Raw genomic sequence first — 14,951 nt, 5'->3', positions numbered from 1 at the left:
TATTACTATAATAAACATTTTTTTAAACATTGGTAATGGTTTTCAGTACATCAAGAAATTTATTTAATATAAACTTTTTTAATGATGTAACAGAAACATTTTTTTAGACAAACGCTTTGAATGGGAGCATAAAGTTCACTTTCTGCAGCAATCTTGTCTCAAAAACACAAGTTCACATTGTCTATCAAACACTCTTTATCTGCAATTAGTCATGTTCCAGTAGTAGCACACTCACCTCTGGGTCACAAGGCTTTGCGTTCAAGGCACTTTGAGACATCCAATGGCCATGAAAAGCCCTCTTTAAATGCAAGACTTTCATTTTTCGTTTTAGTTGAAACTAGGACAAGCATCCTTCAAAATCTTTATTCTTGAGCACAGTTGACTCCTAAATTAATAACATACTAACCATTGCCAACTTATATTCAGCCAATAAGAAGTCAAATGCATGTGTCACATTGGGCTTAAGTATTCCAAGGTCTATATCCCCCCAGAAAACTGGAAAAGCATGGCAGCAGGATTTACATCTCTGAATCTTCTAAATAAACACTTGGACTAACTGCCCAAATGATATGGGGATAGGCAAAATTATGCAGGTGCTTTGTGACATTTCATCAAGTCTTTCCACAATGATATCCTGGGGTTATGATGATTGGTCAGTAAACTAATTTCCATGAACGGGATGTCGAACCACTATAACATTCCCATTTTGAACGTCATTGATTTCAACGTTGCTGCCGCATACAATGCTGCTGGTTTCAGGAACTTACTTATTACCATAACTCTCACGTTGCATTGTATCTACACCCATGAAATGTTTTATTTATATTCTCACTGCTCCCTTCTATTCATTACAATACCTACCTTGGATGTCATTGGCATTCATCAGCCCACTGGCCCGCCCTATCCTGGTAAGGCATCAATTTGACATAGTCATATCTACATAATTAGATCTTTCAGCTAATGTGTCACTATAGCATCTCCATTCCTAGAACTGTCAAGTCCCATGGGCAGGACAGACTCACTGGAGATGATAGCCTACTGTTATACAATCAGGAGGGAGTGTTCCTGGAAGTCATGAACATTGATTCGGGACTCAGTGAAGTTTCTTAGCATCAGGTCAAACATAGACAAGCAAACTTATGGCTGATTACCACCTACGATCCTACTGCAGTTGATGAATCATTCAGGTTGAACACCCCTTCGAAGAGGCAACATGAACAGCAAGGCTCCAGAATGCACTCTCGACAGGACACTCCAATGTCCTTCCCCAAGAGTGTCTCAGTAGCACCACTAAAAATCAAGTTAAACAAGTCCTGAAGGCCATCTTTGCCAGACTAGGCCAGTGCCAGGGGTTAAAGAGCCAACATGAGGGAAAAAAACAACTTGATCTCATCCTCATTAATCTACTCTACTAATCTACTCATTTTGCCAAGGACAGATTCTTCTGTCCTTGGCAAAATTGACAGCAGTGGCCACGGGTGGTTCCTAAGCAGACTAAACCCTGTGTTCACACCGAGGATATCATCCACTATGTTAAACGGAATAGATTCAGAACAAATCTAGCAGCTGAAAACAAGTATTCATGAGACACTATGAGCCACCATCATCGACAGAATTGTATTTCACCATAATCTGTAATTCATGGCCTGACCACGACCATCTCCATTCACAATGATGGCAGAGATTAGCATGTCAAAGCAAAAGAGAAAATTGAAGGGTTTGCAACCCCTTTCAGCCATAGTTACCAAGCGGATAATCCATCTCGATCTCCTTCCATCATCATCATCGCCACCATTGTGGAAGCCAGCCTGGAGTCAATTCGATTCACTCTATGTGGTATCAGAGAACTGCTGAGAGCACTGGATACACCGAACGCTGGTGGGCCCTGACTACATCCTAGCTATAGCACTGAAGAATTGTGCTCCAGGACAAGTTGCACCCCTAACTAAGATGTTTTAATACAGCCACAACACCTGCATTTATCCAACAAAGTGGAAAATTGTCCAACTATATCCTATCTAAAAAAACAGGACAAATCCAAAATGAACGTCCACTACCCAATTAACCTACTCTTAAATCATCAGTGAAGTTTAGGAAGGTGTTGCTGACCATTCTATCATTATTATTATTCCATTATTCTCTATACTCAGCAATAACCTGCTCACTGATGCTCAGTTGAGGTCTGCTCTGACCATTGGGTTCCAGACCTCAATGTAGGCTTTGTCCAACTGCGGATAAAAGATCTGAATGCCAACTGCAGGTTGCATCTGGTTGAGTGTGGCATCAAGAAGCCCTAGTAAACTTGAAGTCAAAGGGAATCAGGTGGAAGATTATCCACTGGCTGGGCCACCCCTAGCAAAAAGGAAGATGGTTGTAGTTAGTTGGGCATTTATTATTTAAAGTCTGAACATCAATTCAGCAGTTCTTTAGGGCTCTGTTCTACCATCTTCACCTGCTTCATTAATGACCTTTCCTCCATTATATCGTCATAATTGGAAATTTTGTAGATGATTCTATAGTATTCAATTCAACAAAGTAGCATGAACTGATGGAGCACTAGGCAGAGTACTTAACTAGGGGATTTGAACAAGCATGATCAGAGAAAGGAGACAAGAGACCACAAAGTCTGCGAGCTGAGATCCAACGGTATTAATTGGGTGAGCAGATTGGTGATTGGCTGGGGAATTCTACAGTTTCCTTTTTCTATAAACTAGAACAGTTTAAACCGAGAGCGGAAAAGTAAAAATACGTATTAAATTTACAGCTTAACTAATTGAACTACTTGACACAATCACAAATAATTATTGAATAAATAATATACAGCGCACGTCTAAGACATGGAAGAGCAGGCTGTGTCTGGATTGTTGAATGAGAGAGTTTGTGGATAATGATATTATCCTGAGCAAACACATCCATGGGAAATTTCTTCATCTCGAATCTCTGACTCAAATTCATTGACCTGGAGCAAGAGTTGGAGACACACAAGGGAGGGGGAGGAGTTAGAAATATAGGAATACGCTAATCAGCCCATCGAGCCTATTCTGTCATTCAATTAGAACATGGCTGATCATCTATCTCTATATCTCTTGATGTTATTATTCTCCAGAAATCTACAGATTTCTACCTTGAACATGCTCAATGATCGAGTTTCCACAGCCCTCTGGGGTAGAGAATTTCAAAGATTCACCACCATCTGAGTGAAGAAATTCTTCCTCATCTCAGTATAAAACGGCCTACCCCTTATCCTGAGACTATGTTCACTGGTTTTAGATTCACAAGCCAGGGGAAACATCTTATCTACATTATGCCTGTCATTCCCTATAAGAATTTTGTACATTTCAATAAGGTCACCCCTCGTTCTTCAAAACTCTAGGGAATACAACCTAGTCTCCTCAATCTTTCCTCATAAAGCAATCCTGCCATCCCATGGATTAATCTGGTGAACCTCTGTTGCACTCCCTCCATGGGTAGTATACTCTTCCATAGATAAGGGGCCAAATCTGTGCATAATATTTCAGGTGAGGTTTCACCAAGACTCTATGTAACTGCAGCAAGACATCTAATTGCTTGCCACATTTGCATGTCAGTTTTTAGTGACTCATGAACAAGGACACCCCGATCTCTTTGAACACTCGCACTTCCCTGGATAGCATTATCCGGAATATAATCACAGCTGGTTTAGCACAGGGTCTGGTTTAGCACAATGGGCATTCCAAAGTAGACCAAGGCAGGTCACCAACGCGGGTTCAATTCCTGTACCAGCCTCCCCGAACAGGCGCTGGAATGTGGCGACTAGGGTCTTTTCACAGTAACTTCATTTGAAGCCTACTTATGACAATAAGCGATTTTCATTTTCATTCAGCCCACAGAAAAACAAATATTCAAGAAAGAGAGGGATTACTGGCAAGCAGGGTTAAGGAGGAGATCCTGTAGACACGGGCTCTGTGCAAAAGGTATGATGTACTTGTTACCTGTGAAAATGAGAAAGACTACAGGGATGCAAAGCTATAATTCAGAAAACAGCACCTTGACTCAAAATGTTGCCCTCATCGAGAGGGTGTGGAAAATGGAAGGGGGGGGGAGCAAAATAGAAATGTACTAGTAATGGGGGACTCTATAACAAGGTAGATAGATAGATTGTGTCCTCCACAGTCAAGAATGAGAATCTCAGAGGGTGTGTCACCTATTCAGTGTCCTAATGCAAGGGTACCAGGTGTTAGATCTAAATTAAAAAGGGGGAAACTCAAAAGGCAGTATTGTCCAAAGTATTGTCTGAACCGGGTGCAAACTGGCGTTGGACCTGACAGAACAAGAGAACTAACACTGAGCCAAAGAGCTGGAGTGAGAAAGGGGGGTATTCATAGAACACTGACACCAGTTCTGGGACATGATGGGATGGGTTCCAACTGAACTGGGATGAGGCCTGCGCCCTGGCAGAAAGGGCAAATAGGGTGGTGGGCAAAGGCTTTAAACTAGTAAAATGGGAGAGATCTAGAAGAAATATAAGCAGCCTAAATAGAAGCAAAACAGGGCAAAAGGACATAGGAAAGAATAAAGTATAGTGGGTCCTCACTATAAGTCATCCTCCTTTAAACCATTCTGCGTTAATGTTGTTTAGCCCCCAAACTTAAGACAGCGAAAAAGAAAAAGAGAGAGAGAGAGAGAGAGAGAAAAGAGAAAAGAGAAAAAAGAGAAAAAAGAAAGAGAGAAAGAGAGGGAGAAAAAGAGAGAAAGAGAAAAAGGAAGAGAAGGAGAAGGAGAAAGAGTGTGTGTGTGTGTGTGTGTGTGTGTGTGTGTGTGTGTGTGTGTGCGCGCGTGCGCGTGCGCGAGAAAGGAAGGAAACAGAATGGGAAAGGAGAGAGCCAACGTTGTATCCGTGCTGCCATTGTTCCTTTCATTCTATTCACTCCCTCCACTACCATGTACCTTCCTACCATGGCTGCAGTGTGTACCATCAATTACATGCACAGTGGTAACTTGCCAGGGCTTCTTCAATTCCACCTTATAAGCCAACAACATTTACAAACTAGAAATGCAACGAGAACAGGTGCATGGAACACCACTGCCTCCATATTCCCCTCAAAGTCACACATCATTCCAACTTGGAAACACATCATTGACCCCTGCTGTTGCTGCGTCAAAGACCTGGAACTACGTATCAAACAGTTCTATGGGAGCACTTTCATCACAGGGACTGCAGTAATTTAAAGTACTGACTTACCTCCATATTTCTCAAGGGCAATTAGGTATGGACAAGGTTGGCCTTACCAGCGATGCCCATATCCCATGAATTAAATTTTATTGTTTAATAATTCTCTGTAGCCCATTGTAATCATGATCTGATGTGCAAGTTTAAATTTATAGACACTAACATCCTACTACCATCAACTACTTGTTGACTCTTCCCAATGCCAATGCGGCTACATTCAAAAAAAGTCCTTGCTTTTTCTAGTTTAGGTAATTTTCAATCCACCATGCATCCTAATCCAAGTCTACCTTCCTTAAGTCTAATTGTTAATATGACACAATATCAAGGAATGCTAAAAGCTACTTACATCACATCCACAAAATTTACATGATTGATATGGTCTATTATTTCCTCAAAGCAAACTTATCAGGCAAGATCTCACTCTCAACTTGACCCTTTTATCATCTTATCTAAGTGTTTCACTACCTCAGAATGTCTTCTAACGCTATTTACAATGCATGTGAGATTTACTGATATGTAACTCATGGATCATTTCTATGCCTTTTTTAAATGATTGTCATCTCAGTTATTTTTCAAACCAGAAACATTCCTTCCATTTCTAATATATCCTCAAACATGGTTACAAGAATGTAGCCACTTATTTGATATCTTTGTACAGTGTCCATTTCAGGCCAGATATAAGTCTTCCTTTAGCTATGCCGTCCTAGAAATTGCTGGCCAATCTGAAGTTTCTATTATACTTCCGCTGCCTGCCCCCCCTGACTGACTGACTCTGCTAACATAAATTTAACTTCCATATTGGACCATCTGCCTATGCTCTTTAGAAGAAAGATGCTGTTCCTAGTCATTTGATAGTACATCATTTAGGTATTTCAATGGCTCCACCATTTTTCAATCATTTGCTGTGAATGTGTGTAAACAAAACGTTTCACATTTCTTTAATATTACTGGCTATCCACTTTCTAATTTGGCTCTTCCCATCAGTTTTTTAACTGTGTTTGTATTTGTTCAGTCCATTGTGCTACTTGCAGCTTTAGCTTTCATTTCTCAGATTATTTCCAGTGCTCCCCTCATCAGTCTCTTCTTTTTAACCCAAATTCCTTTGGGATATATACCTCCTCGGAATTCCTTGTGTAGAATTTCTTCAAATTTATCTACTTTTATTCCATGTCTTTCCTCTTACAGTGCACTTTTCACGGATAAATTCTTTGGCAGACCGCAAAAGCATCAATCTCATAGAATTTACAGTGCAGAAGGAGGCCATTCGGCCCATCGAGTCTGCAGCGGCTCTTGGAAAGAGCACCCCAGCCAAGGTCACCACCTCCACCCTACCCCCATAACCCAGTAACCCCACCCAACACTAAGGGCAATTTTGGACACAAAGGTCAATTTATCATGGCCAATCCACCTAACCTACACATCTTTGGACTGTGGGAGGAAACCAGAGCACCCGGAGGAAACCCACGCACACACGGGGAGGATGTGCAGACTCCGCACAGACAGTGACCCAAGCCAGAATTGAACCTGGGACCCTGGAGCTGTGAAGCAATTGTGCTATCCACAATGCTACCGTGCTGCCCTCAATCGTCCGAAAGAAATTTGCGGAGCTGTGTTTTTGTACCTGTAGGCACAGCAATGGGAGCGAATGTCTAGACGTAGCTGAATGCCAAACTTAAAAATCTTCTGAACTGTTAAGGAATGTAAAAATAAAAAATTTAAGTGACAAAAAATTCCGTCCCCTATCCAATCTGGATCACTATTTCCAGGTAAATGTTCAGAAAATAGAGATTTTTTTTAAAAAATGAAGTATCACCCGGAGGAAACTCACGCAGACAAGGGGAGAACGTGCAAACTCCACACAGCACCCAAGGCCAGAATCAAACCTGGGTCTGAGAGGCAGCAGTGCTAACCACTGTGCCACCCAGATGATCCTGCTGCCAGCCAATGGCGAGTCATCTCCGCTGCCACAAAACATGGATAGTCCTGCCCATTAGCTTTATGCTTGTTATGGAAAACTCCAAGTATGTCTGTGTTAAAATCAGGGTAAGTGTAAGGCAATCAGCCTAAGTCTCTGTGGTTCTGGCCATCTGATCCCACTATCATAGAAATTGCAGAGCAGACTGGCAGGGTCAAACCTGAAAGCAGAAGTTTAAACTTTCCAACTAAGAACCATGGGGATGTGCGTATATCAGGACTCTCAGGCCACTGACATGCATCAGTGGCATAAATTGTGTCAGAGGCCTCTTCCCATATTGAAAGATTTGGGCCCATAACAACTGTGTTTAGACAACTGTATTTTGTGTTACTCATGGTCAGAGAACAAGCTCTGCAGGTGACAGAGAATCTTGCAAGTTCTCTGTTAAAAAAAAAAGTCCAGCTCAACAATGTTTTGGAGAATCTTTGCGCAGAAAATTCAAGTAATTTAATTCTGCAAAATAAAGCCGTTACAAAGAAAGCAGCTATTTTTCTTCACAATTCTGATTCCAAGATGTGCATCATATTTGCCTTGGCCAATGCAATGAATTCCCAATAAACGAAAATCATTCAAACTTTCATTATTATTTTCTGCAGGATGAAATCACACAGAAAGGAAAATAAATTGAGAGAAATGAGTAGTTGATGAAAAATACTTCTTACAAATGACTAGAGTGCAAACCAGTAGATGGAAGGAAAATGTTAGATAAATTCTGGGCTGCTTCAATGCAGATATAAACAAAGGCAGATGATGTGCACATTAGGCTCCTCATGGCATAAATCTGTATGCATATGGAGGTCAGAATCCTAAGCATTATTATAGAATTTAAGTTGTTTTTAACAAGGTTTTCACTCCAAGAATGTAATATACTGTTTAGCAATTATCCCACTATTGTAATTGGAGTTATTTACAAGGAGATATTAGCATATCAATGAATGCTTTGTTTACTCAACTATAAACTAGAATACAAAAACAAAGAAATTATCAAAATATTTCAATTTAATCCACTCTAAAATGTGTAATCAAATGTAACCAACTAAACGGAAACATATGAATTTTCCCTTTAACATTGTTATCTGTACAGTGCGTTTACACTGAAAATTTAAAAATAGGTAAAGTCAAATTGATGAAGTTCCTACCTGTCAAAAGAGTCTGTGGCCATTTTGTAGAGACTAGAGAAAAGTTTACTACAATATTTCAGTGTAGGACAAACAGATTCCAACGATGATTCATCTTCAAGCATTCTCTGAAATGGTTGGACATTTGAAGGGCAGGAAATAACTGAACCTAATTGTCGTGCTTGTGAGAAGCATCCAAGCAAACGCACAGCATCTGCGAGTTTTTCGTACTGAATTTCAGTTTTGAAAAAATGGGAATTAGCAGGTTCATAACGCATTGCAGCAGTTAATGTACAAACGACTGTATGCGCCAGTTTGAAGACTTGGTCTGAGTTCACCTTTTCCCACACTCCCTTTGGTTCATAACTCAAGGAACGTTCCATGGCAACCAACAGTGATGTGACATAAACAAATCCCCCAACTTTTCGGAACACTGTTCGTGTGCGATGACTTTCCCTCAGCACAGTAAGGAGAGCCTGTGAAGACATACATTTGAACAAGATAAAAATGCAGATCATAGGTACTATTCAGTACTGTCAATTGAAATAAAAGTATTATGGTTAGGGTTCATAATAAAATAGATTTACTTAGACCTCATTTTTATTCCAAAATATGGGCAGCTAGCACTCACTAGCACTAGGGTCGGATGCTCACCTGAGGTGGTTTAAAGGCTAAATGCTACCTTTGGATGATATTCAAAGTGCCTGGTGCAGTCAGTTTTTATTTGGGTTGATAAGACGGTGAATTGAACCAAGGTTTGGCTGAAAAAAAGGCACTTGTGGTTTTCAGCAGTTGGGAGTGCGTTTAAAACCGAGAATAGTAGCGGAAAGCAGAACCTAAAGTAGGAGTACTATACACTTACCGTCAGAATATCAGTTTTGAGTTGCATTTCCGTAGATGAAGCTGTGTGCATCAGTCCTAATAATGTGCCCATATCATCTTCACCACTAGGGGATAAAATTAACTGCTGTATAATCATCAGTGCAGGTTCCCGACACTGTGGATATTTAACTATGTTATGCACACATCGTGCACCTCCAAACTCCCGGAAAACACCTGAAAAAAGATGTTGAACAAAATTACATAATCCCCGTTTCCAACATGCTTATTATTTTCTCTCAAAATTTTATTTAAAGAAAAATGTTGAAAACCATACACAACTCCTAGCAACTGGTTATAAATGGCCTATTTGTACACCTAGAACTTGGATTTGTCTGTCCTTTAGGCAGAGGTTTGAGATGGAGAATTTGAAACCTGAAAGAAACTACAAACATTTTTCAAAATTCAGAGGGGCAAGGCTATTTAGTGAGTAAACTATGTTTTAAAACAGTACTATCTTCATGTAACCATATTTGTTGGAAGGATATGAGCCAGAAGAGCTGTGTGTCTCATGTCGTGACGAGATACACACTTGATTAGTTATATTTCAACATGATTTATGGCACTGTAATATATGCTGGCAAATAATGAAAGTTCATGAAATACTTTCATGAAGATCATGCATCTTTAACACTTGCGTCTAAGATGCACATAGCTGCAATGTATCTTGTTTAGTAATCCCTTTGCACAATTTACACAAGTGCTTTTGCTCACTTTTAGGTTTGGTTTACAACAGTTGCAAACTCAACTGAAGCAAGCTCTATAATTTTGTTCATATCAATTGATATGACAAAACCATGCAAATGCATCTATTTAAAACCAATCAATAATCTTCAACTTTAATAATTCAATAATCAACTTTACAGCACAATGTCTTCATAAAAATGCTTCCTTCTATATGGACTGCTAATCATTTGCAAATTGAATTTTCCATACTTCCAAAAACATAAGTGTTGTGTTTTGTCACTAGCTTTACACTGTGATATTACTAGATAGTGAAAAATATTGATGTACCTGCAATACAATATAAATATTAAGTGTTTACCAAAAGGGCTTTACCGAAGTGATTGCAAACAAGGACATTCATGGAATACTGGATGAGGTAAAACCGGATGTAAAGGCGTTGGAAAGCCTGGCAGTATTTAGTGGGCAGCATTTAGTGGATAAGTCACTGTGTCCGGATGGGACACATTCTGGATTGTTCAGAAAAGTACAGATAGAAATTGTAACGGTGCTGATGACAATGTTCCAATTCTCCTTAGATAGAGTAGTATCGTCAGAGGACTGGAGGATTGCAAATGTTACACCCTTGTTCAAACTAGGGGAGAAAGATAAACCTGGCAATTACAAGTCAGTCAGTGGTAGGGAAGCTTTTAGAAATAATAATCCAGGACAAAATTAACAAAAATTTGGAGAAGCATGGTATAAAAAAGGAAAACCAGTGTGGATCTGTTGAGGGAAAATCCACATTTGACTAATTTTTTTTAAAAATGATGTGGGACCATTGACTGTAAATGAGCGCAGTGCAATTGATGCTCTGTAGATGAACTTTCAAAAGGCATTTGATAAAGAACCACATATTAGGCTTATTAGCAACATTAAAGTCCATGGGATAAAAGAGGCAGTTGAAGCACATATACAAAACTGGTTAGGGGATAGGAAAGAGAATTGTGGATGTGTTACAGGCTGGCATACAGTGGTGTTCCCAGGATTTAGTACATAAAGTACAATAAGTCAGAAAGTTATGCTAAAACGTATAAAACAATAGTTTGTCCCCAGCTAAAGTACAATGTCCAATTCAAGCACTGCACATTAGGAAGGACTAAAGGCTTTGGAGAGGGTGTGGAAGAGATTTACTGGAATGCCTCGAGGGATGAAAGATTTCAGTTATGTAGATGGCCTGAGGATGTTGGGGTAGCTTCTTAGGGCAGAGAAGACTAAGAAGAGATCTGAAATGTTTACAATCATGAAAGGTTTACCTGTGTATATTCATATTTAATTGCTGTTAGTTCTAATTCTATTCAGTTACTGCTACTTCAATGTTAACTAGCTGCTGCTGTTTTTGAGTCCATACTGTTTCTTTTAAATTTTGTTATTTTTATACATTAAAGATTAACCTTCCCAATGTCGTTTCAATTACCTTTTTGTGGTCAAGTTACCACATCATTTTGGCGACAAGAATTTCAAAAATCCAAGTTTCAGCCCGTTCAACATGAGGTTTTGCCAAGTTTATCAATGGAAGACAAATTAGCAGTACCATGGTTATGTTGGGTCTCTTGGTGAGTTTGTGTAAGAGAACGAGAACTGGATTGAATATATGGAAAGGTTGGAATACTTTTCAGGCAAATGGGATCGCAGAAGTCACAAGGAAGCACCCAATTCTCCCAAGTGTGTGTGGGACGAAGACTTACAAACTATTGAAAAAGTTAGCTACACCACGGAAACGGGGGGACATTTCATTTACAGATTTAGTTACACTATTACACAATATTTAAAATTCTATAGTCATTTTCGGAAGACAGGGCAGTCTGTAGTTAACTTTGTGGCTGAATTGCACCAGCTTTGGAACACACGCTTCAGGCCAGACTAGTTTGTGGCATTAGACTAGTTTGTGTCATTAATGAGGACAGCATTCTGCAGCATTTACTGGGAGAAGCCACATTTACTTTTTAAGAAGGTTCTATACACTTCTCAGAGAATGGAAATGGCTGCCAACAATGCAGGTGCACTGCGTCAAGCATAAAAGGAAGCTCCAAGTAAAAAGGTGAAAACAGTGGAGTGTTTTAGCTCTGGAGGATCACACTGTGCGAATCATTGTAAGTTTATGGACGCTTTTTGTCACCAGTGAAACAATTAGGGTCATTTCGTGAAGTGTCAAGGTGATAAGAGAATGTCAACGGCTGAGCAGGGAATATCTAATATAAGGAAGCGTCAGTTGACGGTGCATCGCTTGGAAAGATCAGACCGGCAGAGTAGCACTATTACACATGTTTAATATGAATGAGGAGCGTGTAGAGCCTATTTATGCCACAGTGGATGTCGAGGTAGGCACACGTGGCTCTGCATCGGTAATCAGTGAGGAGTCTTTCAGGAATATTTGGGGATCTAAGTAGGCACCAGCCCTTACTCAGGCAGGGATCAACCTTCAGACGTTGGCATGCACTGATCTACTGGGGCGTGACTGGCTCAAAAAATTCAATTGAATTGGAGTGAGATAAAGCACACAAAAGTGACAGAAGACGTCATTCAGAAATATCCTAAGGTTTTCAAAGACAAACTGGGTACATCGTGGTATACAACAGTTAAATTGTTCATAGATCCTCAGGCTACTCCTCACTTGTTCAAACCGAGAACAGTGCCCTATGCCATGAAAGGCAAAGTGGAAGAATTAGAGTGGCTGCAAAGACTCGGAACCATTAAGCACATTCAGTTTTCACGTTGGGCATCACCAATTGTCCCTGCTCTTAAAAGTGATGGTACTGTGCGCCTATGCATTAATTACAAACTTACCATTAATCAGGTTTTCAAGCTGGATGCTTATCCGTTGCTGAGGGCAGATCATGTTTTCAACCCTTGCAAGAGGCAAGATATTTTCAAAACTGAACACGAGATAGGCCTATCAAAAACTCTTCCTGCAGGACGATTCAAAGCAGTATGTGACCAGCAATATGCATAAATAGTTGTTATAGTATAATCATTTGGTGTTTGGCATATCCTCCAGTTTGGTGATCTTCCAAAGGGCGATTGACAACCTATTACAAGACATTCCTCATGTTGCAGTCTACGTAGATGCCATTTTAATTTTGGGCAAGACTGAGGAGCACCTCAGCAACCGGGATCAAGTTTTAAAAAGGTTTTCAAAAGCGGGGATGTGTCTGGAACAACAAGTGCATTTTTCTGGCATTGAGCATGGAGTATCTAGGCCACAGAATCACTGCACAAGGCTCATCTCCTGTGGAAGGTAAAGTTTGAGCGATTAAGGAAGTTCAAGAGCCCAGGTATGTGGCTGAGCTCAGGTTTGATAAACCACTATGTAAAGTTTTTGCCAGGCCTGTCTACTGTACCTACTTCTACACAAAGAAATAAACTGGAAGTGGGAGTCTTCACAGAAGAAGATTTTCAAAGATGTGAAAGCGCTGCTGCAATTGAAAAGTCTGCTAGTCAACTTTGATCTAGACACGGAACTTATTCTGTTGTGCAATGTTTTGCCCTACAGTGCGGGGCCGGTACTTTCCCAAGTAATGGAGGATGGGTCCAAAAACCCACTGGTTTTGCATCTAAAACGGTGACAAAGACTGAAAATGGGTAGTCACAGTTGGATAAAGAAGGTCTTAACTAAAATCAAATTACTGTGGATGCCGGAATCTGAAACAAAGAAAGAAAATACTGGGCAATCTCAGCAGGTCTGATAGCATCTGTGGCGAGAAGCGAGCTAGCGTTTTGAGTCTGAATGACTTTGTCACAGCTAGAGAGAACTGGGGGGGGGGAAGAGCCTGGAACAGCCCCCCTGGATAGAGGGTCAGCAATAGGTGGAGATTGACAAAAGATGCCATAGACAAAAAGACAAAGGGAATGTAAATGGTGGAGATAATGACTAAGAAGGATGCTGATAGTGGCACATTAAGAGATAAGAATGTGTTAATGGCAGAACAAAGATGAGCAGTGTGTCAAAGGGCAACCTGGAACCGGCAGGAGGTGGCCCAAGTGGGTGGGATGGGGGGCACAATGGTGAGGGGAAACAGATCGATGGAAGAAATTAAAATAAAGGTCTAGCTATCGGTTTCGCGGTAAAAAGATTCCATCAGAATCTAGCCAAGAGCATCAGCAGCGAGGCCATGATCATCCAAAGCCAACTCCGCTGGGTCTGCCATATGCTTAGGATGTCAAAGTTCTGACGCCGAAGCAAATCTTCTTTACCCAGCTCAAAGATGGGTCCTGAGCAAGAGGAAGACAAGTAAATGCTTCAAAGACACCCTGAAAGCTTACCTCAAGAAATGTAACATAGATGTCAATGCCTGGGAGACGTTTGCTCAGAAAAGACCTACTTGGAGGAATCCCCTGATTAAAGGGACACAATTCTTTGAGGACACCAACAGTAAGAGGAAGCCAGGAAAAGAAGCCTGAGAAAGTAATACCGGCGATCTAGAGTCCAAGGACCTGTCCCACCTCCCGGAAACACCTGACAAGGGTGCGATTAAAGATGTGTCACTAGGATCAGGCTCATCAGCCATACAAGGACCCAAAGAACCCATGACCAGTGAGAGTTCCTTAAGTGGACAATCATATTTGTTTGCATGTGATCACCGAAGGAGGTCATTCAGTCACCATATGTACCGACCACAAGCCATTGATGAGCCTTTTCAGGCACTCAAAATTATATTTTAATGGCCTCAGCAAGAATACAGCACTGGGCGCTTACATTGTCAGCTTATCAGTACAGCATTGTGTCCAAGGCAGGGAAGGGAAGGCCAATGCTAACACAGATGCGATAAGTGGTCAAACTTTACCAGATTTGCCAATCCAGGTATTGTGTCCTCTCGAGACGATTTTCTTCTGAGAGAAACTTGCCCAATCTCCAGTGAGTGCTAAACAAATAAAGCAGCGGGTGCACAGAGATGCTATTCTGACACAAGTTAATAGACTTTTGACGCAAGGATGGCCATCTATCATAGAAGATGGTGGATTGAAGCCTTATGAGGCACAAAGACAAGCTAAGTGCGGATGGTTGTATGCTGTGGGGGTCGAGGGTGGTTGTTCCACCTCCTGGTCG

General features: G+C 40.7%; 1 protein-coding gene across 2 annotated transcripts in view; it reads right to left on the bottom strand.

Moving 5' to 3' along the window:
• Window positions 1-14,951, bottom strand: part of wdfy3 (WD repeat and FYVE domain containing 3) — a 490,874-nt gene that overhangs the window by 275,930 nt on the left and 199,993 nt on the right. For both annotated transcript variants that reach the window (XM_038791772.1, XM_038791773.1), the window contains exons 11-12: window positions 9,165-9,358; window positions 8,324-8,778 (exon numbers count right to left, since the gene is read on the bottom strand). In XM_038791772.1, the coding sequence (XP_038647700.1) occupies window positions 8,324-8,778; window positions 9,165-9,358 (649 nt within the window). The remainder of the gene's footprint in view (window positions 1-8,323; window positions 8,779-9,164; window positions 9,359-14,951) is intronic.

The sequence above is a fragment of the Scyliorhinus canicula genome, chromosome 3, assembly GCF_902713615.1.
Source record: "Scyliorhinus canicula chromosome 3, sScyCan1.1, whole genome shotgun sequence".
In the NCBI taxonomy this organism is placed as follows: Eukaryota; Metazoa; Chordata; class Chondrichthyes; order Carcharhiniformes; family Scyliorhinidae; genus Scyliorhinus; species Scyliorhinus canicula.
The sequence above is the reverse complement of the archived record's forward strand: the minus strand, read 5'-3'. Positions and strand labels throughout refer to the sequence as shown.